The 24434-nt window shown below is 38.0% G+C and overlaps 1 protein-coding gene across 5 annotated transcripts in view; it reads left to right on the plus strand.

Moving 5' to 3' along the window:
- Positions 1 to 24434, plus strand: part of USP37 (ubiquitin specific peptidase 37) — a 101035-nt gene that overhangs the window by 31260 nt on the left and 45341 nt on the right. For all 5 annotated transcript variants that reach the window (XM_047873502.1, XM_047873497.1, XM_047873499.1 and 2 more), the window contains 5 exons: positions 1459 to 1543; positions 10012 to 10173; positions 22969 to 23100; positions 23489 to 23612; positions 24100 to 24290. In XM_047873502.1, the coding sequence (XP_047729458.1) occupies positions 1459 to 1543; positions 10012 to 10173; positions 22969 to 23100; positions 23489 to 23612; positions 24100 to 24290 (694 nt within the window). The remainder of the gene's footprint in view (positions 1 to 1458; positions 1544 to 10011; positions 10174 to 22968; positions 23101 to 23488; positions 23613 to 24099; positions 24291 to 24434) is intronic.

Raw genomic sequence — 24434 nt, forward strand, 5'->3', positions numbered from 1 at the left:
TCTGCATTATTCGGTGCATGATTCAGTGCTAGTTATCAGGTGCCAATTTGTATCCAGTACTTGACGAAAGTATTAGATATAAGGGATTTTTATTCTTTTAAGAAAGACTCTAACCTTTACCTTCTTCCCTATTTCACTGCCTACAGTTAAGCTTTTTCGTTGTCAAAGTACCTGAACCATAGAATGAATTCAAGGAGTTAAAGTGGTTGAAACTGAATTTTATCAGTGTTGCTGCTTGTTACAAGTTCCAGAAGGTCTTGGAATTATTGCCTGAAGCAGTTGTTTAAGCTCAGCTTGTACCCCATTTTACAAAAACTAAAAGTTGCGCTGTCCACGAATTGTTGTCAGTGTTTCCCACATTTAACATCTCTCTGATCCTCTCAACTCCTTAGAGAATCAGCTATGTGGTATTGATTTGAATATTATGTCAACTGGAAATGAAATTGAAGCAAGCTAAAATATGGCCTGGTGTTGAGTTTAAGGAATTCATTTGATCAGGACTTCAGGAATGTTCTTTTTTTTTTTTAGTGGTTCAGGGTTATGACATTGGACTCCTACAGAAAGAAGTATCTCCAATATAATTCTTACCTTTGAAATAATAATATATTTTGTAACATTCACTTACTGGTTTTCAGCTTTTATAATCAACCTATAGTTAGGAAACAATGCTTAAAGATGTAATAAACCTTGACAATGTTGAAGTTAAGGTGTGTCTTAGAAGAGTTGATGGGGAAGAGGAGGAGAGAGAAAGAATGAAGTAGTCGAGTGATAAGGTTCATGGAACAAAAAAGTAGAAGTTTTAAGTGTGTTAAAGTTACAGAGTTAGGGGCCCCTGGGTGGCTCAGTCGGTTAAGCGGCCGACTTCAGCTCAGGTCACGATTTCACGGTCCATGAGTTCGAGCCCCGCGTCGGGCTCTGGGCTGATGGCTCAGAGCCTGGAGCCTGCTTCCGATTCTGTGTCTCCCTCTCTCTCTGCCCCTCCCCCATTCATGCTCTGTCTCTCTCTGTCTCAAAAATAAATAAACGTTAAAAAAATTAAAAAAAAAAAGTTACAGAGTTAATCAGTAAAAGTAAAGTTAACACAACCAGTACTTGGAGAGAAGAGAACAAGAACGAGTGATGTAAAGGAGAAATTGCTAATTTTTCATAACAGGGAGATATTACTTATAATGAATAAAGCAAGAAATAGTAGAAACATTATCTAGCATTATGAAGGAAATGAAGGAAACTAAGTTTTAAAACTGGTCAAATTAGAAGCAAAATTTTAGGGTAGGAGAGAATTCTTGGTATTATAACCTTTCTGCAGTGTTTGATCTTTTAACATGCATATATATTACTTTGATGCAAAGAAAGGGGGAGAAACAGTTAAATATAAACAGGCCTAATGCGTAATTTTATTATTAAATGAATTTGGCTGATTTAGGAAATAACATTTCCCTGTTTTTTTCATTTTTTTAGGGCTTTTACCTTTACAGTCATCATCGTTTTATGGCAGCAGAGCTGGATCCAAGGACTACTCTTCTGGTAGCACTAACCTAGACAGGTATGCGTTGGCTCTATGCTTCGTGAAGAGCTTGAAGAGCTCTCATTTTCAGAATACTGAATGATGGTTTAGGCTGTGAGGTCTTAAGTGAATATCCTAATTTAAAATAACAAAATTGCTGAGAATCATGACTCACGATATTTTAGTTAGAAAGTATTCTGGAGGGGCGCCTGTGTGGCTCAGTTGGTTGAGCATCTGACTCTTGATTTCGGCTCGGGTCATGATCTCATGGTTTATGAGCTCCAGCCCCACATCAGACTTTGTGCTGACCGCATGGAGCCTGCTTCAGTTCTCTCTCCCTCTCATGCATGTGTGTGCATTCGCGTACTCTCTCTCTGTCTCTCTCTCAAAATAAATAAATAAATTTTTAAAAAATTATTTTAAAAACTGCTGGAAATGTTTTAGTTTTCAGATGCTTTTTTTTTTTTTTTAATGTTTTCAACAAATGAATAAATGTGCTGAGGCCACAGGTGGTGACTGACTATGTGATCAGATTCTTGACCAGTGTATTTTCCATCATCCCTAGTGATGAACATATCAAGATCTCTCCTGAGGCGTTTTACTTATTTATTTATTTATGAAAGAGAGAGCACACACGCAAGGGAGGGGCAGAGAGAGGGAGAGAGAATCCTAAGCAGGCTCTGCGCTGTCAGCACAGAGGCAGAGCCTGACAGGGGGCTCGAATTCACTAGTGAGCAGTGAGATCATGACCTCAGGTGAAATCAAGAGTTGGACGCTTAATCAGCTGAGTCACCCAGGTGCCTCCTCAGACGTTTTTAAATTGCCTTCGTTGCCTGTGTATTAAGCTACTACCAAAAGTTAGGACATTTTCTTTAAAAAAACAAGTTGCACGTTAGTATTTTTTACTGGGAAAGACTAGTCAGAAACTTAATTGCTGATCCTATACAGATTGAATTTTTTTTTTTTTTTTGAGATTTACTGAACATAAATCTATTAGACAACTGGTAAGTGCTTGTCAAGAAGGCACTATCTTGGAGTGTAGCCTGGAGGGGCAGTGGTAAATGTAAAAGGTAAGGGTAGTGGGTAATGGTGGTATATAATAGATATGTTATAATGACCTATTAAGTGACATTTTGGGTTTTTTTAGTAGAATTTAATTCAAAGTGGTAAAAAATATTTTTGATTATTTGATAAAATGAGGTGAAGTAAAGAATTTGGTCCTGTATCTTTAGGTATATTCAGCCTTGGGTGGTTATTTCAGACACTTTATAACTACAGTGATAACTAAGTTATTTGAATTTAAAAGAGAAACATATTTTTGCTTATTAGAAGAATCCTAAAAGAATCCAAGTTTTTAAAAATCCTAAATTTATTATAGTACAAGTTTCTTCTCAAGATAATAGAATGTGTATATTTACTACACATAGGAATGACTGAAGGAAAAAATATTTTTAAGGCAAAGCTGCAATTCAACGATGAGGTGAAAATTTCCAAATCATTGAGAAAAAAACTAATACTGAGTAAATAGGCTGAAGCCATGGGCACATGGAAAACACAGATTAGAGTCAAGTATTTAGGTCTGGGTCTTCAAAACCAGCATGGGATTGGGAATTGAACATAATTCCAGGCCAGAACTTGGTTTGTTATATGAAGCTACATATCTAGAACTGCTTTCTGTGCTAATAAACCAAGGCAAAACACTTTTGTAGCACTACTTGGGTTTGGAACCAAAAATGTGCTGCTTGCCTGATGCTCTCTGAGCAGAGATCAAATACACAGAAATGGGAATTTTAGTGATTGGTGTCTGTTTTAGTGTTGCCTACACTGGGGCAAGAATTCTGAATCTCTAACATAAAGCCCCATGCAGATTAAAGGCCCACAGTGAGGCAGCTATTAAACATGTCAAGAATGTGGGATTGTGGAATGCAGCACAGAAAGAAGGTTGTAAATGTAAATCAAATGAAGAGACTTACGTTGGGCTCCATTGGTCTATCCTCCACATCTCAGTAGCATTTTGGAGAAAAAAAGACTGAGGAAAATAAAGACAAGGAATTTGCCAAAGAAGAATGGATGAAAGTGATGAAAGTCCACACATTGAAAAGCTTCAACAAATGCCAAACAACAGACACTGAAAAAAAAAAAAAAAATCTACATTGTAGATGAAATTTTAAAAGCTACTTGAAGGAATTACATCATTTATAAAAGGAAAGGAGATAAGGAGATGGACATTAGTAACAATAGAAACAAAAGACACTGGAGTAATAGCATCAAAGAATTCTCTACCCAGCTAAATTATAATTCAAGAATGCAGATGGGGCAACTGGGTGGCTTGGCTGGTTAAGAGCCCACCCCAACTCTTGATTTTGCCTCAGGTCATGATGTCACAGTTTGTGAGATCGAGCTCCGTGTTGGGCTCTGCACTTGTTGGGCTCTGCACTAACAGTGCAGAGCCTGCTTGGGATTCTCTCTACCTTTCTCTCTGCCCCTCCCCCACTTGTGCACACTCGCACTCTCTCTCAAAATAAATACAATTTAAAAACATTAAAAATGGCACAAAAACAGACACATAGACCAATGGAATAGAATAGAAACCCCAGAACTAGACCCACAAACGTATGGCCAACTCATCTTTGACAAAGCAGGAAAGAACATCCAATGGAAAAAAGACAGCCTCTTTAACAAATGGTGCTGGGAGACCTGGACAGCAACATGCAGAAGGTTGAAACTAGACCACTTTCTCACACCATTCACAAAAATAAACTCAAAATGGATAAAGGACCTAAATGTGAGACAGGAAACCATCAAAACCTTAGAGGAGAAAGCAGGAAAAGACCTCTCTGACCTCAGCCGTAGCAATCTCTTACTCGACACATCCCCAAAGGCAAGGGAATTAAAAGCAAAAGTGAATTACTGGGACCTTATGAAGATAAAAAGCTTCTGCACAGCAAAGGAAACAACCAACAAAACTAAAAGGCAACCAACGGAATGGGAAAAGATATTCGCAAATGACATATCGGACAAAGGGCTAGTATCCAAAATCTATAAAGAGCTCACCAAACTCCATACCCGAAAAACAAATAACCCAGTGAAGAAATGGGCAGAAAACATGAATAGACACTTCTCTGAAGAAGACATCCGGATGGCCAACAGGCACATGAAAAGATGTTCAGCGTCGCTCCTTATCAGGGAAATACAAATCAAAACCACACTCAGGTATCACCTCACGCCAGTCAGAGTGGCCAAAATGAACAAATCAGGAGACTATAGATGCTGGAGAGGATGTGGAGAAACGGGAACCCTCTTGCACTGTTGGTGGGAATGCAAATTGGTGCAGCCGCTCTGGAAAGCAGTGTGGAGGTTCCTCAGAAAATTAAAAATAGACCTACCCTATGACCCAGCAATAGCACTGCTAGGAATTTATCCAAGGGATACAGGAGTACTGATGCATAGGGCCACTTGTACTCCAATGTTCATAGCAGCACTCTCAACAATAGCCAAATTATGGAAAGAGCCTAAATGTCCATCAACTGATGAATGGATAAAGAAATTGTGGTTTATATACACAATGGAATATTACGTGGCAATGAGAAAAAAATGAAATATGGCCTTTTGTAGCAACGTGGATGGAACTGGAGAGTGTGATGCTAAGTGAAATAAGCCATACAGAGAAAGACAGATACCATATGGTTTCATTCTTATGTGGATCCTGAGAAACTTAACAGGAACCCATGGGGGAGGGGAAGGAAAAAAAAAAAAAGAGGTTAGAATGGGAGAAAGCCAAAGCATAAGAGACTGTTAAAAACTGAGAACAAACTGAGGGTTGATGGGGGGTGGGAGGGAGGAGAGGGTGGGTGATGGGTATTGAGGAGGGCACCTTTTGGGATGAGCACTGGGTGTTGTATGGAAACCAATTTGTCAATAAATTTCATAAAAAAAAAAATAAAAAATAATAAAAAATAAAAAAACATTAAAAAAAATGCAGACAAGTAATGCTGTTTTTAGATATACAGAGACAATTCAGCAAGAAGCAAATTGAAGGAGTGAAAATAAATACCTGAGCAAAAAATTATAAAACCATATTTAAAAATCTACATTTACAATTTATTCATTTGTATACTAAATGTATATGGTAGAAACTCCAGAAGTTACAGGGTGCAAACAGTGAAAAGTAAATCTCCCTTTCTTTTCTAATTCCTAGTTGTTTATTTTACCTTTCCAGAGGCAACTACTATTGCTAATATTCTTTCAGGCTTATTCTGTACATCTTGATACAGTTCGGTAGTTTTTATAAAATGAGGCGACAATAGGATTGAAAGCAAAAAATTAATAAAATTTTAGACACTAAAGAGAAATAGAGTGGGGAAGAATATAGGGAAATTAAAACATTTTAAGTTCCTTTTGAGAACTTAAGTTATACATAATAAAAAGTTAAAGATGACTTCTGCTTCTGGCCAAGATGGAGTTATAGGGACCAGATTTGCCTTCTGTCATGAAACAACTGAGAACCTGGGCAAAATATATGAAACAGTATGGACATGACATTGGACAGGAGGCAGTGAAAGACAGTGATCCATGAAAGTTGGGAAACAAATGAAGTTAGCCTTATAACTGCCCTACCTTGCTTCGTGGAGAAAGTTCTCAGGCTGCCACACAAGGAGGGGAACCAGTCAGAGCCCTGTGCTCTTCCTGAGTTGAGGAAATGAAGCTAGGAGTCCTGGGAGGTCAAGACATCTGGAATTCACAGAGCAGACGAGCAGAGAGGATTGCTGCACAGAGAAAGAATTGCAGAGATCTGCAGAGGGTTCCCCTTGAGTATTCAGTTGACTGCTGATCAATTTTTCAGGTGAGGACACTAGCCAAGGCCTAGAAAAGAATCACCCCAAGCATCTAAGGGAATAATACTTGGAGTTCACCTAAAGTTAGAGGTAGTTCCTGTTTCTGATAGCAGCCGTGTGCGTGCTAAGAAAGGCCTTGCTTCATTTGTGAGGAAAACCATCCCTGGACTAATTGCTGCTCTGTTCCCACATAACAAACCTTAAAAACAAGACCCAAAAAGATCTTACTGTTTCCAGGTAACCTAATTACATCCCAGAGCAAAATTCAAGAATGTTTATAAAAACCAAAAATATCCAGGGGCGCCTGGGTGACATTCTGATTCTTGATTTTGGCTTGGGTCATGATCTCAGGGTTGTGAGATCGAGCCCCACACTGGGCTCTGCACTGGGCACAGAGCCTCCTTAAGAGTCTCTCCCTCTCTCCCTACCAAGCCCCGCTTACCCCACTCGCACATGCTCTTTCTCTCTTAAAAAATTCTCAGTGTCTGGCATCAAAGAAAACTTACTAGGCATACAAAAAAGCAGGAAAATTCAGCCTTTATGGAGGAGAAAAGTTAATAAATACTGACACAGGTGATAGAATTAGCATATGGAAATTAAAAGTTATTAGTCCGAATCAGTCATGACATTAAATATAGATACAAACTGTTTTAACTGTTGTTAAAAAAGACTGGATATTAAAGGAAGAAAAATAATCTATATACTATTTAAAAGAAACAACTACAACATAAAGATGAAAAAAGGTTGAGAGCCAAAGGATGGAAACAAATACACCTTGCATTATTCAAGCTACAGTGTTTAGGAATGCATCGTAAGAGATACAACTGATGGAAAGGTAATGATAGATTTTAGGGTAGGGGCACCTTGCTGGCTCAGTCAGTAGAGCACGTGACCCTTGATCTTGGAGTTTGTGAGTTAAAGTACCACATTGGGTGTAGAGATTACTTAAAATCCTTAAAAAAAAAAAAAAAAAAAGTCTAGGCAGATTAAAGACCTAAATAGGAAGAAAATAAGAGTTAGGACTTTTCAGAGAAAATAATAGGAAAATATTTCTGTGACCTTAAATTATAGACTTATAAAATTAATAGCACAGTGGCCAGGCAGCCCAGCTTCACGAAGGCTCTCGGTGTGCCATGGCCCACTGCCATGATACCCAGAGGAAGGTCAGCTTCACACTGGGGGCAGCAAAGGAGGAGAAACCTGCTCCTGCAAAAGTGGAAACGAAGCCAAAGAGGGAGGAAAGGATAAGTCTTCAGACAAAAAAGTGCAGCAAAGGGAAAACAGGCTGAAGTGGCTAACCAAGAAACAAAAGACTTACCTGCAGAAAATGGAGAAAATAAAAATGAGAGTCCAGCCTCTGATGAAGCAGGAGAGAAAGAAGCCAAGTCTGTATTAGTATCATTACCATGTCTTATCAGTGGTCCCTGTCTCCCTTCTTGTACAATCCAGAGGAATATTTTTATCAACTGTTTTGTAAATGTAAGTTTTTTAGTACCTCTGGAAATATTTTTAAGATGGAGGGAATCCCATCTCATCCCATTTTTAAAGTATAAATGCTTTTTTCTAAGAGGTAAAATAATTTGCTGGTTGTTTATTTTTTGGTACAACCAGAAAATAATAGGATATTAAATTTGAGAGGCTTTGATTATCTTGGGTGTCAGTTTAACATTCCATAGGTGGGGTAGTTTTTATATACTATAATACCAAGCATACTAAATAGCAGTTTGGAGTCAGATATGCCTTTAATAGATCTTCAACGGTTTTTTTAATGTTTATTTTGAGAGAGAGAATGAGAGTGTGCGAATAGGGGAGGGGCAGAGAGAGAGCGAGAGCGGGAGAGAGGGAACCCTAAGCAGCCTCCAATGCTCTCAGTGCAGAGCCTGATGTGGGACTCATTCTCACAAACCGTGAGATCATGACCTGAGCCAAAATCAAGAGTTGGTCCCTTAACCAACTGAGCCACCCAGGCACCCCTGTCTTGACCATTTTATTTATTTATTTAATTTTTTTTTTTAAACATCTATTTTTGAGAGAGAGAGGGAGACAGAGTGCGAGCAGGGGAGGGGCAGGGAGACAGAGGGAAACACAGAATCTGAAGCAGGCTCCAGGCTCTGAGCTGTCAGCACAGAGCCCGACGCGGGGCTCAAACTCAGGAACCGCAAGATCATGACCTGAACTGAAGTTGGACACTTAATCGACTGAGCCATCCAGGCACTGCTTGAACATTTTAAAATTACTTTTATTCCCATGTTGTCTTTGGTAGAATTATTTCCTAAAGAAAACCACTCCTTGATCTTGGCTCTCCCTGTCAGAATTATGTACTCTGTAACTTCTTGGTCATAGTAGTCTAGTTTTCTTAGTAACTTTGTTAATGAGCTTTTATAGGATTCAAAATTTAAGTATGTAGTGTATATGATATTGTGAGTTAATAGGACTTAATGTAACAGCATATCAACACTTGAAGATATTGGTGCTTGATATACTGTTAAGGGAAATTTGCCTCCAGATTTTAAGCTGGAAGGTCACTGGAATAACTTTTAGAAAAGAATCACAGCTACATGATTTTTTAGACTTTTGGTATATACATTAAGAATTGTATACAAATTGAAGTGTCTGTACTGATCCTCAGAACAACCAATAAAAACTCAGTTATGAAAGAAAAAAATATGAAACTACAAAAGATTGATAAATTTGATTACGTCAAAGTTTGACACTTAGAATATATAATAAAGAATTAGAGGGGCGCCTGGGTGGCTCAGTCGGTTAAGTGTCCGACTTCGGCTCAGGTCATGATCTTGCGGTTCCTGAGTTTGAGCCCCGCATCGGGCTCTGTGCTGACAGCTCAGAGCCTGGAGCCTGTTTCAGATTCTGTGTCTCCCTCTCTCTGACCCTCCCCTGTTCATGCTCTGTCTCTCTCTGTCTCAAAAATAAATAAACGTTAAAAAAAAATAAAAAGAATGTGGAATATTTACAAAACTGCAAATCATTAAGAACCCCGTATAAAACAAAGGGTACGCAAAAGCAGTTCAGAGAACAATTATAAAAATACGTTCAACCTCAGTAGTAATCAGAAAGATGTGCAAAATAACGATGAGATCATGTTTCACTCGTTAATGTGATGGAGACCATGTGAAGAAATAGAAATTCACTATTAGTGAAAATAGAAATTGGTACAGCCTTTTGGGAAAACAGTGACAAGATTTCAGAAGACTAAAAATTAAAATTGAAAATACTTATTCCTAACATTTTCGCTTCTAAGCATATAAACTAAAGGAAGTTCTCCAGGAAACTGGGTAAGAATATTTGTTGTGTCATTATTTGCAGTAGTGGGAAAAAGTTAACTGCCTAAATGTTTTCAAGACTGGGTACTAATATATCTATTAAGTGAATAAAAGTAAATAGTAAAGTAAAACTGTATTATAGTTTTTTTCAAGCCATTAACTTGGATTATTTTGATTATAGGTTAAGTAGGTACAGTGTCACAGGCTTCTTCAGCTATTGACAGACTTGCTAATTTACATTTGTGGAATTTTTTCCAAGTGATCATCATTATGGATATTTCCCCAAATTTAGGATTTTTTTTTTTCAGACATTGACTGCTCTGAATCTTCTAGGGGGGAAAATAATATTCAAAATTGTTTTGCTTTCCTCATTGTCTGTTCTTTTTTATAGGACTAATGTTTCAAGCCAAACTCCCTCTGCCAAAAGAAGTTTGGGGTTTCTTCCACAGCCAGCTCCTCTTTCTGTCAAAAAGCTGAGGTGTAATCAGGATTATGCTGGCTGGAACAAACCAAGAGTGCCCCTTTCCTCTCACCAACAGCAGCAACTGCAGGGGTAAGTAAATTCCTTGTATTTTACTTTCTTTTTGTAAAGTGATTAACTAAAGTATATATTGCTTGGTGTAAAAAAGAATGAAAGGAGTCATATTAATTACAGTTTGAAAATGTATACTCCCTTATTAAAGATGTATTATATCCATTAGTGATGATATATCAGGCCATTATCTGATCTCCCATTTTTGAACTTTGAAAAAAATTCATACGTATAACATACTAATCATAAGGCAAAAAAAGTGTATTTTCTAATCACATGCACTTCACCCTTCTCCTGAGATATTTCAGCACTAAATTTTATTTATATGCTCCCCAGCCTCTTTATGCTTAGAGTTTTATTAAACACATAAAAAGGAGATCATAAGGGCGCCTGGGTGGCTCAGTTGGTTGAGCGTCCAACTCTTGCTTTTGGCTCAGGTCATGATTATCACGGTCGTGAGATCGAGCTCTGTGTCAGGCTCTGCCTCTGTGCTGACAGCTCCCAGAGCCAGCTTGGGATTCTTTCTCCCTCTCTCTCTGCCCCTCCCCTGCTTGCACATGCACTCTCTCTCAAAATAAACTTAAACGGAGAGAGAGATCACAATATAATAACTAATAATAATTGTGGCGCTCTTACCTAAAGTATTTGTTACATGCCAAATACTGTGTACTAAGTGTTTAAATAGATTTTTTTTCTTTAAATTCTCATAGCAGCTCTGTGAGATAGATGTATGAAATATTTGCATTTAGAGGTGCCTGGGTGGCTCAGTTGGTTAAGTATCTGACTTTTTCTTGATTTCGGCTCAGATCGTAATCTCATGCATGGTTTGTGGGATCGAGCCCCTCATTGGGCTCTGCACTGACAGCACAGAGCTTGCTTAGGATTCTTCTCTCTTCCCTCCCCCCCCCCCCGCACCCCCCCTGCCACAGGTGGTCTCACACTCTCTGTAAATAAATAAACTTAAAAAAAAATCGGTTTTTACAAATGAAGTAACTAAGGCTTAGATAAGGTAACTAACTTTCTCAAGGTGATATAGTCAGTGGTACAGCAGTAGTAAACTTCGTCAGTTGGGCTCCACTTGCATTCTTAACCCCTGTGCTCTATTACTTCTCTGTTCCTTGATTTTTTTTCACTCCATACTAATCATGGGCTTCCTCCTATATTATGACATAACCTTTAACCATGTTAGTGTACATTTAGATTTCCCTTTTTTCCCATTACCATCTAGGCTAGAATGAAGATTCTCATGCATATCTTTTTAATATTTATTGGAACTTTAGTATAAATTTTTGGAAGCGTATTTTTGTTAAGACTACAATTTTGAAGTTTTGAAATTTTTTTATTATTCTTACCAAACTGCTCTCCTCACATCTACCAGTTTGTTTTCAGTGTTGCTCAAATTATTGCTTTTGTACCCGCTTTAAGGTAATCTTTTTACTTGAATGAGTGGCATCTCCCAATTCGGCTTATCCATAGTGATTTATATGCTTCATGTCATAGCAGATAATGATATAGAATTTACAGTGAAGACATTTCACTTTCTTCTCTGTTTTCCTGTTCCTTTTCTCTGAGCTTTTTTTTCCCTGTGCTTTTTTCACCAAATTTTTGGTCTGCCTCAAATTATTATCCTGCTTTCTCCTTACGAGACCACATTCTTGTTATATTAGTCATACCTGTCCCTTCTTGTGACCATTTTTTATCCAGATCTTGTCTCTATCTTCATCATATTTGTCTCATTTTCTTATTGTCTCCTCTTATGCGGTCTTTGTTTTCTGGTCTTTGTTTCCATTTCTGGTCTCTGTCATTTGCTTCCTCCAGAGTCCTTTGAAATTCTCATGAGTTACCCACTGTTGATGCTCCAGACTTCCTGTCTACTTCTAGTGTTTCTTTAATTTTGGTATATACCTATACCCATCTTTAGGAATATAGCTTTCTTTTTTTCAGACTTGTTTCATGAATTAGACTGTAGGGTTTCAAGTAGGCTAAGTACTAGGACTAAGGACTCCTTAAAAACAACAACAACAGCGGTGCCTGGGTGGCTCAGTCGGTTAAGTGTCTGACATCAGCTCGGGTCATGATCTCACAGTTGGTGAGTTCAAGCCCCACGTTGGGCTCTGTGCTGACAGCTCAGAGCTTGGATCCTGCTTCAGATTCTGTGTCTCCCTGTTTCTCTGCCCTTCCCCCATTCACGCTCTGTCTCTCTGTGTCTCTCAAAAATGAATAAATGTTAAAAAATTAAAAAACAACAACAAACAGTGCAAAACTGCCAGATCTAGAGGTTAAAGGAGGCCACCTAATTCCATTGTTCCTTACAAATCCTCAAAAAAATATAAAATGAATGAGTAGTGCAAAGAAAAGCACACATAACCATTAGCATTACTAGGAGAGAAAGAATACTATCACCTTCAAAGTACCTTCTGGGTAGAGAAGCAAACCAAATGCCAATAGTGTTATTTTCTACTGCTTTAAGCCTGTGAGTGCTGAGTTGGGGATAGGAGGCTTTAGAGATTCCATGAAACAAAAATATATAGGCGGTAGAAGGCTTAGATGAAGCATAGGGAAAAAAAAATCACTGTTAGAGAAATTCGGATACCATCTGCTGAAATACTGAATATAAGTCTGGATCTTGGTAGTTCACAGCTCTGGTTACAGGAAAGGAACTTGAAAGTAATTGGTGTCAGAAGTAACAGTCTCAAAGAAGCATTACTTGTGGGGAAGGAATCATCCAAACCTGGAGACTTGGTTTAGAAGCAAAAGAAAAAAATGAGATAAAAATGATGAGTTGTGCTGAAATAAAGGGCAAACAAGACAGGCCAACCCTGCCTTGTCTTCTACCACCACTACCATCTTCCGTTAAAGAAACGGCTTTTTCCTAAACTAACAGAAGAAGGTATACTTAGGAACCCTGTCCGTGAAATGAACAGGAATGTAAAAAGCAGGCCACTGCCATACAAAATTATAAGGAAAAAAAACATGATTCAAAATATTTAGACCAAAAAAAAATCGTACCCCTGCAATCACCGTGAACCATGAGAAAACTGTTGTATAGCACCCAAAACTGAATTAAATGTCCTTAGACAAGCATTTGAAGGTATGAAAAAAACACCATGGATCAGGAATTCAAACCCTAAATCAAAATGGGCAAACAGGAAGAAATGGCAGTTGCTTATGCTCAGAAAAAAGAAGAAAGACATCATATCAAAAGGCTAAATTAAAGGTCCCCAAGGGAAAATAAGTTTACATGAAAATTTAATAAGGGGCTTTGAAGGAACACAGAAGAACCACCCAAGGGGGAGTGGAGATGAGATGGAGAAGTATGAACAATCAGAGATACATAAGTAAATAAGTAAGTAAATAATAAACAATCAGGGAGAAAGAGTTGAACTCGGAAACAGGCAAGGAAGGTCCCATTAGAGTCTAACAGTCTAGACTTTAAAGATAAGAAAACTGTTAGACTTTAGATTAAGTTTTATTAGACTTTAAAGATACGGAGAAATCCTCATTGCTTGAGTCAAAAGGATGAAATTATTTGCAAGGGCAAGAGAAGACCGATACCAGACTTCTCAAGTCATCATTCAAAGCAAGACAAGAAAAGAACAAAATTTTGAAGAAACTTGAAAGAAAGGATGCACAAAGATTGTGCCAATCCAAGCGGCCAAGTATGCAGGCTAGAAAAAATAAGCTTTGAAGTGGAAGAACTCCAAAAACTGTATACATATGCTCTTCATGAGGAATCTGCAGAGTGTGAGCTTCGTCCAACCAAGAGGTGACAAGGGAGACATTGACAAGAGATAGGTGATGAACTTTCATGTATTTGGTTGTAGAGCTAAGACTAAAACAATGGTGGGAACACATGGAAAGATGGTATATAAACATTACGTCTTCTGTCAAAGGAGTATGATTGCATCTGAAAGGAAATGGAAAGGGAGAGAAAAGAAAAAGTAGAATAAAATAATTGTGTCAGAGGTAATAGGTATGAGTCAAAGGTTACCTTTTAAAATGGACAGACTAGATAGTAAAAGAAAAAGCTTAAGAAGTAAGAGTTAATGGCACTATAAAAAAGTATAAATAGGGGCACCTGAGTGGCTCCTTTGATTTCAACTCAGGTCGTGAGTTCAATCCCCACATCAGACTCCATGCTGACAGAGCCTGCTTGGGATTCTCACTCTCTCCCTCTTTTTCCCTGCCCCTACCCCACCCATGATTTCTGTCTCTCGCAAAATAAATGAATAAACTTAAAAAAATGATTACTGTAATACAAAATAATAAAGAAAATACAAAATATAAAGAAAAATAAATTAACCTGCACTTATCTTTGAAAACCTTCGTGGCTGGTGTGAGGGAGATAAGAGAGAGGAGGACTGTTGTGTAGGACAACTTTCAGTAACAGATGTTGACTGCAGTACAGTATTAATAATCTCTTGTCATATACTGTATTTAATATAACTGGCAATAAGGCTGCAGAGGAAAGGATCTATATCCACAGACAGCCTGACCTAGAATGAAGCAAAGCATTCCTGAGCTTACTCTTGTATGGAAAAGCAAAGGACTGTCCATAGGTGCTTTGATGTGACAAAAAATACACGAGTGCCAGTTGTGGGCACCTTCCAACATTCTGAAAAATCACTGAAATCACTGATTTCTGCCAAACACCAGGGCCAGAATCTGAGCATCTGAGCATGGGGGACGATCACCCACAATCCCACGGTGTGAGAGAGAGAGAGAGGGAGAGAGAGAGAGAGAGAGCCATTAGCTCAGTTGTGATCATGTGACATTCGGCATCACATACCACTCATATTGCAAGACATCGTTCATTTATTAAGTTAAAATTTATCAGAAATGTTCGCTCTTCTGGAACACTCACAGAACAAGTTACTCACAATCAAGGTTTTACTGTGTGTTTGTTCAAGTAGTACACACAAAAAGTTACAAACCAGTATCATTTATGAATACTGATGCAAGAAACCTTAAGTTAAATACTGACATATTTCTATTCCAGTATCACATTAAGAAAATAATAAACTGTGACCGAACAAGTTCATACCAAGATTGCAAGATAGTTCGATATTAGGAAACCTATTATTATAATTTACTGTACTACTAGGCCAAAGAAAAAATCATATGACTTTCTTTGTTGATACCGAAAAAATCTTTGACAAAACACTCATTTCTGATAAAAACACTTGAAAACATAAGAATCAGTGAATACTTCCTTAACCTGATTAAATATATACCTCACTTTTGGGGCGCCTGGGTGGCTCAGTCGGTTGGGCGTCCAACTTCAGCTCAGGTCATGATCTCACGGCTCGTGGGTTCGAGCCCCGCGTCAGGCTCTGTGCTGACAGCTCAGAGCCTGGAGCCTGCTTTGGATTCTGTGTCTTCCTCTCTCCCTGCCCCTCCCCTGCTCATGCTCTGTCTCTCAAATAAATAAAAACATTAAAAATAAAATTAAAAATAAATAAATAAATATATACCTCACTTTTAAAACCAGTGTTTAGTAAGGAAAAAATCAAGGATGCCTGCTATTTATATTTCTATTTAATTTTGTATTGGAAGTACTAACCAATGCAGTTACACAAGAGAAAGGACAGAGACATAAGCATTGGAAAAGAAAGACCTATAAACCATGGTGAAACTAACTCAAAGCCTTAGGCAGAGAGCAGGATTGGAAATTAACATACAGAACAATTTGGTATATTAATGCAGATAATCAGATGGAAGATAATGGAACAGAAGGCCCCATGTACAGTAGCAACAAAAAAAGGTTTTGTGCGTGTGTGTGTGTGTATGTATGTGTATACATGGAAAGAAACTTAGCAAGAGTTAAACTTGAATGAAGGAAACTATAAAATGCTTCAAAAAGATATAAAATAAACTTAAATACATGTGAAATATCCATGTTCTTGGGGTGGGGGACATCCTAGCATGATCAAGATATGGTTCTCCCTGAAATGATTTGTAAGTTTAATGTGATCCAAATAAAAAGACTGAAAAGCTTTTTTATGGAGCTAGGCTAGTTGATGTTTTTGTGGGCAAAGGTTCATATGGAGAGGCTCTTGGGTGGCTCAGCTGGTTGAGTCTGACTCTTGATCTCCACTCGGGTCTTGATCTCAGAGTCATGAGTTCAAGCCCCACATTGGGCTCCACACTGGGTATGAAGCCTACTTTTAAAAAAAAGGTTGATATGGAAAAACACAGAAAGTTAGGAAAATACTGGGAAGAAATAAAGGGGGGGAATAGTCTTACTATATTTGTAATATTATAAAGTCCGTATGATTAAAATAGCTCAGTATTGGGGCACCTGGGTGGCTCAGTCAGTTAAGTGTCCTACATCAGCTCAGGTCATGATCTTACAGTTTGTGAGTTTGGGCCCCGCGTCGGGTGCTTGCTGACAGTGCGGAGCCTAGAGCCTGCTTCGGATTCTGTGCCTCCTTCTTTCTCTGCCCCTCCCCTGCTCAGACTCTGTCTCTCTCTCTCAGAAATAAATAAACATTAAAAAAAGTGGTTTTTTAAACTAAAATAAAATAGCTTAGTACTGATACATGAATAGACAGGTCAGTGGAACAGAATAGAAAGTCCAGGGACAAGAAGTATTTTTCTTTTAATAAATGGGGTTGACATATCTATATGGCTATTTTGAAAAATATAGTTAGATTCATCTCAACTGTAAACAAGAATAAATTCAAAATTAGAGTCCTCAATTTTAAAAATGGAACTTTTTAAAAACTTTTTAATGTTTGAGAGGGCTAGGGCACAAGCTGGGGAAGGACAGAGAGGGAGACAGAGAATCTGAAGCAGGCTCTATGCTGTCAGTGCAAAGCCCAACATGGGGCTCAAACCCACTTACTGTGAGATTATGACCTGAGCCGAGTCGGATGTTCAACCGACTGAGCCACCCAGGCACCCTTAAAAATGAAACTTTAAATACTAAAAGAAACTGGGAGTGAATTTGTTTATAATTTTAGTGTAGGGAAAGGCTTGTAACTGTGACTCAAAATCAAGATTCAGTAGAAGATTGATAAATTTGTGTACATAAAAATTACATTTGGGGCCCCTGGGTGGCTCAGTCCATTAAGCATCTGACTTCGGCTCAGGTCACCATCTGTGGTTCGTGAGTTCAAGCTCCCACATTAGGCTCTCTGTTATCAGCACGGAGCCCACTTCAGATCTTCTGTCTCCCTCTCTCTGCTCCTTCCCTGCTTATAATCTCCCTCCCTCCCTCTCTCTCTCTCCCTCTCTCTCAAAAATAAATAAACATTAAAAAAAAAAAAAGATAGGGGGCACCTGGGCGGCTCAATCAGTTGAGCTTCTGACTTCGGCTCAGGTCATGATCTCGAGGTTAGTGATTTCAAGCCCCACATGAGGCCCCATGCTGACAGTGCAGAGCCTGCTTGGAATTCTCTCTCTCTCTGCCCCTCTTCTGCTTGTGCTCTCTCTGTCTCTCAAAGTAAATAAACTTAAAAAATTTTTTTTATTAATTAATTAAAAATAAAAATGATAGGAAATTGGGACTTTTTAAAACTCCTGTGTATGCTGAGGAATTTTGAAAAACATGCACATGCCCAAGACTCATGCTCAGAAAAGACCTAAGAAGACATGAAGCTTTCACTTCTGGCCAGTCTGTAAGATCAGTGCAAGCTGGCAGTGAAGGCTGAGACAGAGTTTATGAATGACCCAGATAAGCACTCAAAGTGTGCCCCAGCATAATGCCAATGTTCAAAGCCTGGGAGAAGTTTTTTCATTTTGTTGTTTCTTCTACTTCTTTTCCTTCTTCCCTCTTTCTCCTTTTTTTCTTCACTTTCTCTCCTCCAGATTTCAAGGAAATCTGTCAGAACATTAGCTGGACACAAGCCAAAGGAACAGCGGCTTCAGGGACCACACATGACAAATAATCACAGACTTTACAAAAAGAGTTTAGAAAACTCACTAAACATGTAGCTACAGTAAATAACAAAAACAAATTCTGAGGAGAGATAAGAATCCAGTTTCCATAATTATTATAATATTCAAAATGTTCAGCATAAAACTTAAAAACATGCAAAGAAATAAGAAAGTATGGCCCATTGGTAGAAGAAATTAATGGAAACTATTGCTAAGGAAACATAGACATTGGACTTAATAGACAAAATTTTTAAATAAACTTTAGAGAGGGACGCCTGGGTGGCTCAGTCGGTTGAGCTACCAGCTTCGACTCAGGTCATGATCACATGGTTTATGGGTTTTAGCCCCGCATCGTGCTCTGTGGTGACAGCTCAGAGCCTGGAGCCTTCTTAAGATTCTGTGTCTCCCTCTCTCTTTGCCCCTCCCCTGCTCACTCTCTCTCTCAAAAATGAGCATTAAAATTTTTTTTTAAATAAATAATAAACCAAAGAGAATAAACATTATAAAATAATAGCTAAATATCATCAATACTCTAGTTTCAGTAATGGATAGGGCATATAGACAGAAAAATCACTAAGGAAACGTGTGATTTGACCAACACTATAAACTGCCTAGATGCATGGGACATATATAGAACATTCTGCCCATCAACGACAGAATATATTTTCTTTTCAAATGCACATGAAACAGTCTCTGGGACAGACCATATGTTACACCACAAAGTAAGTCTCCATTTTAAAAGTTTGAAATCATATAAAGTATCTTCTTCAACCACAATAGAATGACGCTGGAAATCAGTTACAGATGGAAAACTGGAAATATGTGGAAATTAAACAACACACTTTTAACTAATGAAGTCAAAGAAGGAATCACAAGGGAAATTTAAAAATACTTAAAGATGAATGAAAGCCCTAGCAGCATACCAAAATTAACGGGATGCAGCAAAAGCAGTACCCAGAGGGAAATTTATAGCAGCAAACACTTACATTAAAAAAGAAACATTGGTGAGGCTGTAGAAAAATTAGAACCCATTATACTTTGCTGGTGGGAATGTAAAATAGTGCAGCTACTGTGGAAAACAGTATAGTTCTGGAGATAGATGGTGGTAATAGTTGCACCACAGCATGAGTGCACTTAAGGCATCTGAACTGTACACCTTCAAATGGTTAAATGGTGGGGTGCCTGACTGGCCCAGTCGGCAAAGCCTGCAACTCTTGATTTCTGGGTCGTGAGTTTGAGCCCTACGTTCAGCATAGAGTTTGCTTTTTAAAAAAATGTATAAAATGGTTAAATGGTAAGTTTTATGTATATTTTCTCATGATATTTTAAAAAATGACCTCAAATCAATGATCTAACTTTACACCTTAAAGAACTAGCTCAAGAAGAGCAAACTAAACCCAAAGCTAGCAGGAGGAAGAGAATAATAAAGATTAGAGAAGAGATGAATAAAGAATAGAAAAACAAGAGAGAGTCGTCCAAACCAAAAGTTGTTTCTTTGAGAAGATCAACAAAATCAACAAACCTTTAAACTGATGAAAATAGAAGACTCACATAACTAAAATCGGAAACACAAGTGGGTACATTACTACCAATCTTACCAAAATAAAAAGGATTTTAAGACCGTTCTATGATTACATCAATAAATTAGGTGACTAGATGAAATGGATAGATTTCTAGAAACAAAGGAGAATTGTGCAGCTATGAAAAAAAAGTGTAAAAAGTTGAAGAAGGTATATAAACTCATAGCCAAAATGAAATACTGTTTCACACCTAGTAGTGGTAAACAAGAAACCCGGGGTGGCTGGGTGGCTCAATTGGTTGAGCATCTGACTCCATTTCAGCTCAGGTCATGATCCCAGCATTGTGGGGATTGAGCCCCCAAGTCAGGCTCCCTGCTGAGGGTGGAGTCTGTTTAAGATTCTCTCCTTCTGTCCTTCTTCCCTACTCACTCTCTCTCTAAAAATGAAAAATAATAATAATAATAAATTTAAAAAAGAAACATGAAAATGAAGTATGTGTTGGTAAATTAAAAAAACAAGTTACTAAGTATATACCGTATAGCATTCCATCTATCTTCTGTTTTTACAAAAGAAATAAAAATATACATGTTTGCTTATATGTATACATAAAATATTTTTAAAATATATAAAATAGAATGTGTAAAATTATATTTTATTTAAATTGGAATATAATACTATATTTAAATATGTTTTAAGTTGCTGTGTCTTCAGGTTCAGTGGTATTTCCTTTAGTGTCTAATCTGCTATTAATCTCATTCAATAATATTTTCATTTGCTGTGTTTTTTATCTCTAAAATTAGTTTGGGGCTTATTTATATTTTTCATTTCTTTCCTCTTATATTTATGTTTTTATCTGCACCTGTGATCACATGAAGTATTTTTTTTTAAGTTTATTTAACTTGAGAAAGAGAGAAAGACAGCATGAAAGGGGAAGGACAGAGAGAGAGGGAGAGGAAGAGAATCACAGGTAGGCTCCACGCTGTCAGCACAGAGCCCGATGTGGGGCTTGAACCCACAAACCGTAAGGTCAAGACCTGAGCCAAGATCAAGGGTCAGACACTTAACCAACCAGGCCACCCAGGCACCTCTAAAGCATATTTATAATAATGGGGCACCTGGGTGGCTCAGTTGGTTAAGCATCCAACTTCAGCTCAGGTCATGATCTCGCAGTTTGTGAGCTCGAGCCCTGCTTCAGGCTCTGCTGAGAGCTCAGAACCTAGAATCTGCTTTGGATTCTGTGACTCCCTCTCTCTGCCCCTCCCCTGCTTGCACTCTATCTGTCTGTCTGTCTGTCTGTCTGTCTGTCTCTGTCTCTCAAAAAAATTTTTTAAAATGTGAAAAAAAAGTATATTTATAATAGCTATTTTAATATCTGCAACTTGGGTGTGATTATTCTGAGACTTTTGTTTAAGCTCTTTGGTGTTAAACCTAGAGTAGACTTTATTCTAAGGCTAATGTAATTCATTTCCTAAAGCATGGGTCTTCTGGTATTTCTGCTCATGCCCTCTGAGTTCATCTAGATCTCACTCCTCTGGTTGGAATTCAACCAATTTTGGGTCCTGCAAGAGCTCTGGAAATTATTCTGCTAATAGTTCCCCATGGGGCGCCTGGGTGGCTCAGTCTGTTGAGCGTCAACTTCGGCCCAGGTCATGATCTCGTGGTCTGTGGGTTCGAGCCCTGCGTCGGGCTCTGTGCTGCCAGCTCAGAGCCTGGAGCCTGCTTCAGATTCTGTGTCTCCCTCTCTCTCTGCCCCTTCCCCGCTCATGCTCTCTCTCTCTCTGTCTCTCTCTCTCTCTCTGTCTCTCTCTGTGTCAAAAGTAAACATTAGAAAAAAAAAAAAATCCCCAATAATCATTCTTTTCCTTGAAGTTCTTGCCTGGTGTCAAAGGGCTTCACCCTAAACATGCACAGGTTGGTATTTAGCTGAATAATCAACAGACTGTGCCTATTTCTGGAGCTTTTCCTTTGCACAGCTCCCTCCCCTCAGGTACTCTGTCCCAGAAATCTAAGCAATCTCAGCCTATCAAACTCTGGTTTGTTTCAACTCAGTTCAGCTTAATTCCTGGGCTCTGTTTGGGTACGCCTCCCTGGACTGCAGTTCACAAATCGCCTGCAGCCAGAAACCCTGCATAATGGTAGGATTCACACTGCTTCCCTTCTAATAAGAGTCACAGTCCTGCACTGCCTGTTGTCCAATATTTTGTCCTTTTTTCCCCCCATTGTTTATGGTGGTAGCATAATTCCAGACCCTGATACTTTCTCATAGTCTGAAGTGGAAGTTCTTCAGGGTATTCAAAATTGACATCACCAATGAATAGTACAGTAATATCATGTACCTCTGAATGTGATACCCTTGGAAGGAGACAGTATCACTATATGTCACTGTGTTTTTCCAACCTGGGCTGAATCTCATGAAGAAATAACAAACCCAACATGAAGAACAGTCCATTAAAAAATAGTGATGGGGGGGAGGATGTATTCTTCACAAATGTCAATGTCGTGAAAGAGAAAGCTGAAGAAGTACTCTGGATTTAAAAAAAAACTGAAGAGACACGAGTACTAAATGCATCATCCTATTCTGGACTGAATCTTGTGCTTAGCCCAGGGGTCAGGGGGCGAATGCTATAAACATATTGGGCCAGTTGGCAAAATTGGATTGAAGTATGTTAGATAAGAGTATATCGGCATTAAATTTTATAATGCTGGTAACTCTGCCTTGGTTATATAAGAGAATGTTCTTATGAAATACACCCTGAAGTATATAGGGCTTAAGAGTTACGATTTATGCAACTTACTCTCACATGCGTCATAAGAAATACAGAGAGAGATGCATTAAATGGCAAAGCATATAGTGCAAAAGGTTAACAGTTGATGAATCTGGATAAAGAATATTCTTGTGCAACTTTTCTGACAGTTTGGGAATATTTTCAAATAGAAGTTTATTTAAAAATATATGCTTTAGAATATATTTGGCAATACCCATTAAAGCCAAATACATATATCCTGTGATCTAGCAGTTCTACTTCTGGGCATATCCTGAAGAGTAATGAGTAAGTTATATCTCAATGAAAAATTAAAATTATAAATAAGAACAGATAACTCTTTGAATAAGTCCCCAGTTCTTTTTAACATTCATTTGAAAATATACAGTTTTACTTGTTATAATCTTATAATGCAGTGGTTCTCAGAGTATGGTCCTCAGACCAGCAGCATCAGCATCAACTGGAATCTTGTTAGAAATGCAGTTTTGCACCCTCTCTGTTTAGACCTACAGGGCTTAGCAATATGTATTTGAACAAGCCCTCTATGTGATTCTGAAGCATGCTGTAGTGGAGAACCCCTGCTTTAATGAACATATGTCAGGAACTACTATTGTCTTCAAAAGCATTATTATTATTATTTTTTTTATTTTCAGCTTCTCCAATTTGGGAAATACCTGCTATATGAATGCTATTTTACAATCTCTGTTTTCACTCCAATCATTTGCAAATGACTTGCTTAAGCAAGGTATCCCATGGAAGAAAATTCCACTCAATGCACTTATCAGGTAATTGTTACATATTTACTAAATAAACGTTTACCTTATTAATTATAGAATAACAGTTGCAGACACTTAAAATTTTATGTGCCTTAGACACTTAAAGCTTAAAGTTTTAGGGGCACGTGGGTTGCTGTCAGTTGAGCATCTGACTTCGACTCAGGTCATGATCTCACAGTTCGTGGGTTTAAGCTCCCCGTGTCGGGCTCTGTGCTGACAGCTCAAAGCCTGGAGCCTGCTTTGGATTCTGTGTCTCCCTCTCTGCCCCTCCCCCACTCACGCTCTGTCTCTCAAAAATAAATGTTAAAGTTCAAAGTTTTATTGGTAATAGTCTTTCAGATATCATGCTATCCAAACTTTTGTAAAACTTCACTAAATTTGTCTCTTGTTTTAACAGACGCTTTGCACACTTGCTTGTTAAAAAAGATATCTGTAATTCAGAGACCAAAAAAGATTTACTCAAGAAGGTTAAAAATGCCATTTCAGCCACAGCAGAGAGATTCTCTGGTTATATGCAGAATGTGAGTACTCATTGTTTTTAAACACTTTAGAGATAAGGGAAATTGAAATGATTTCAGTGTGTTACCTGACTTTTATTTTAAAATGAGATTTGTGTACATGTGTTCATCACAGGTTGTAAAACCTGAGGACTTAGGGTAAGGTTTAATATGACTCTTCCGTGTATTTTATTGTATTTTAATAATACAGATATCGTTTGCCATTACGGGAACTTGGGCTATTTTAGCTACAAAAGCTAACATACTTTTTCTTAAAGTAGGAGTGATTCATTTATTTATTCATGCTAGTCCCCCTGGTAGTTAAAAATATAAAATCCGTCATTTATTCTTATTCACAAAATATGTACCCCCAAATTGTTAGAATAAATCTGACCTTTTTTGTGTTAATTAACTTCCAAATGCTTTAGTTGTATAAATCACAATGTTAGCAAGCTATTTTTGTGACAAGAAAGGCTTTGATCTTATAATTAAAGATATTGTGCCTTCTTAGGATGCTCATGAATTTTTAAGTCAGTGCTTAGACCAGCTGAAAGAGGACATGGAAAAGTTAAATAAAACTTGGAAGACTGAACCTGTTCCTGGAGAAGAAACTTCATCAGATATTTCAGCTACCAGGGTATACACTTGCCCTGTTATTACTAACTTGGAATTTGAGGTTCAGCACTCCATCATCTGTAAAGCGTAAGTAGTCTCTAAGAAAACTCTTTGCCTTTTTAATTCTTTATGGCAGGTGATTAAAATTCTTTGAGAAGGTTTTAATTCTTCCTTTCTATGTCATAAGGACACATAAATGCATAGATTCTACCAAACATCTCTTTTCAGTGT

This window comes from Prionailurus viverrinus, chromosome C1 (assembly GCF_022837055.1).
Source record: "Prionailurus viverrinus isolate Anna chromosome C1, UM_Priviv_1.0, whole genome shotgun sequence".
Classification (NCBI taxonomy): Eukaryota; Metazoa; Chordata; class Mammalia; order Carnivora; family Felidae; genus Prionailurus; species Prionailurus viverrinus.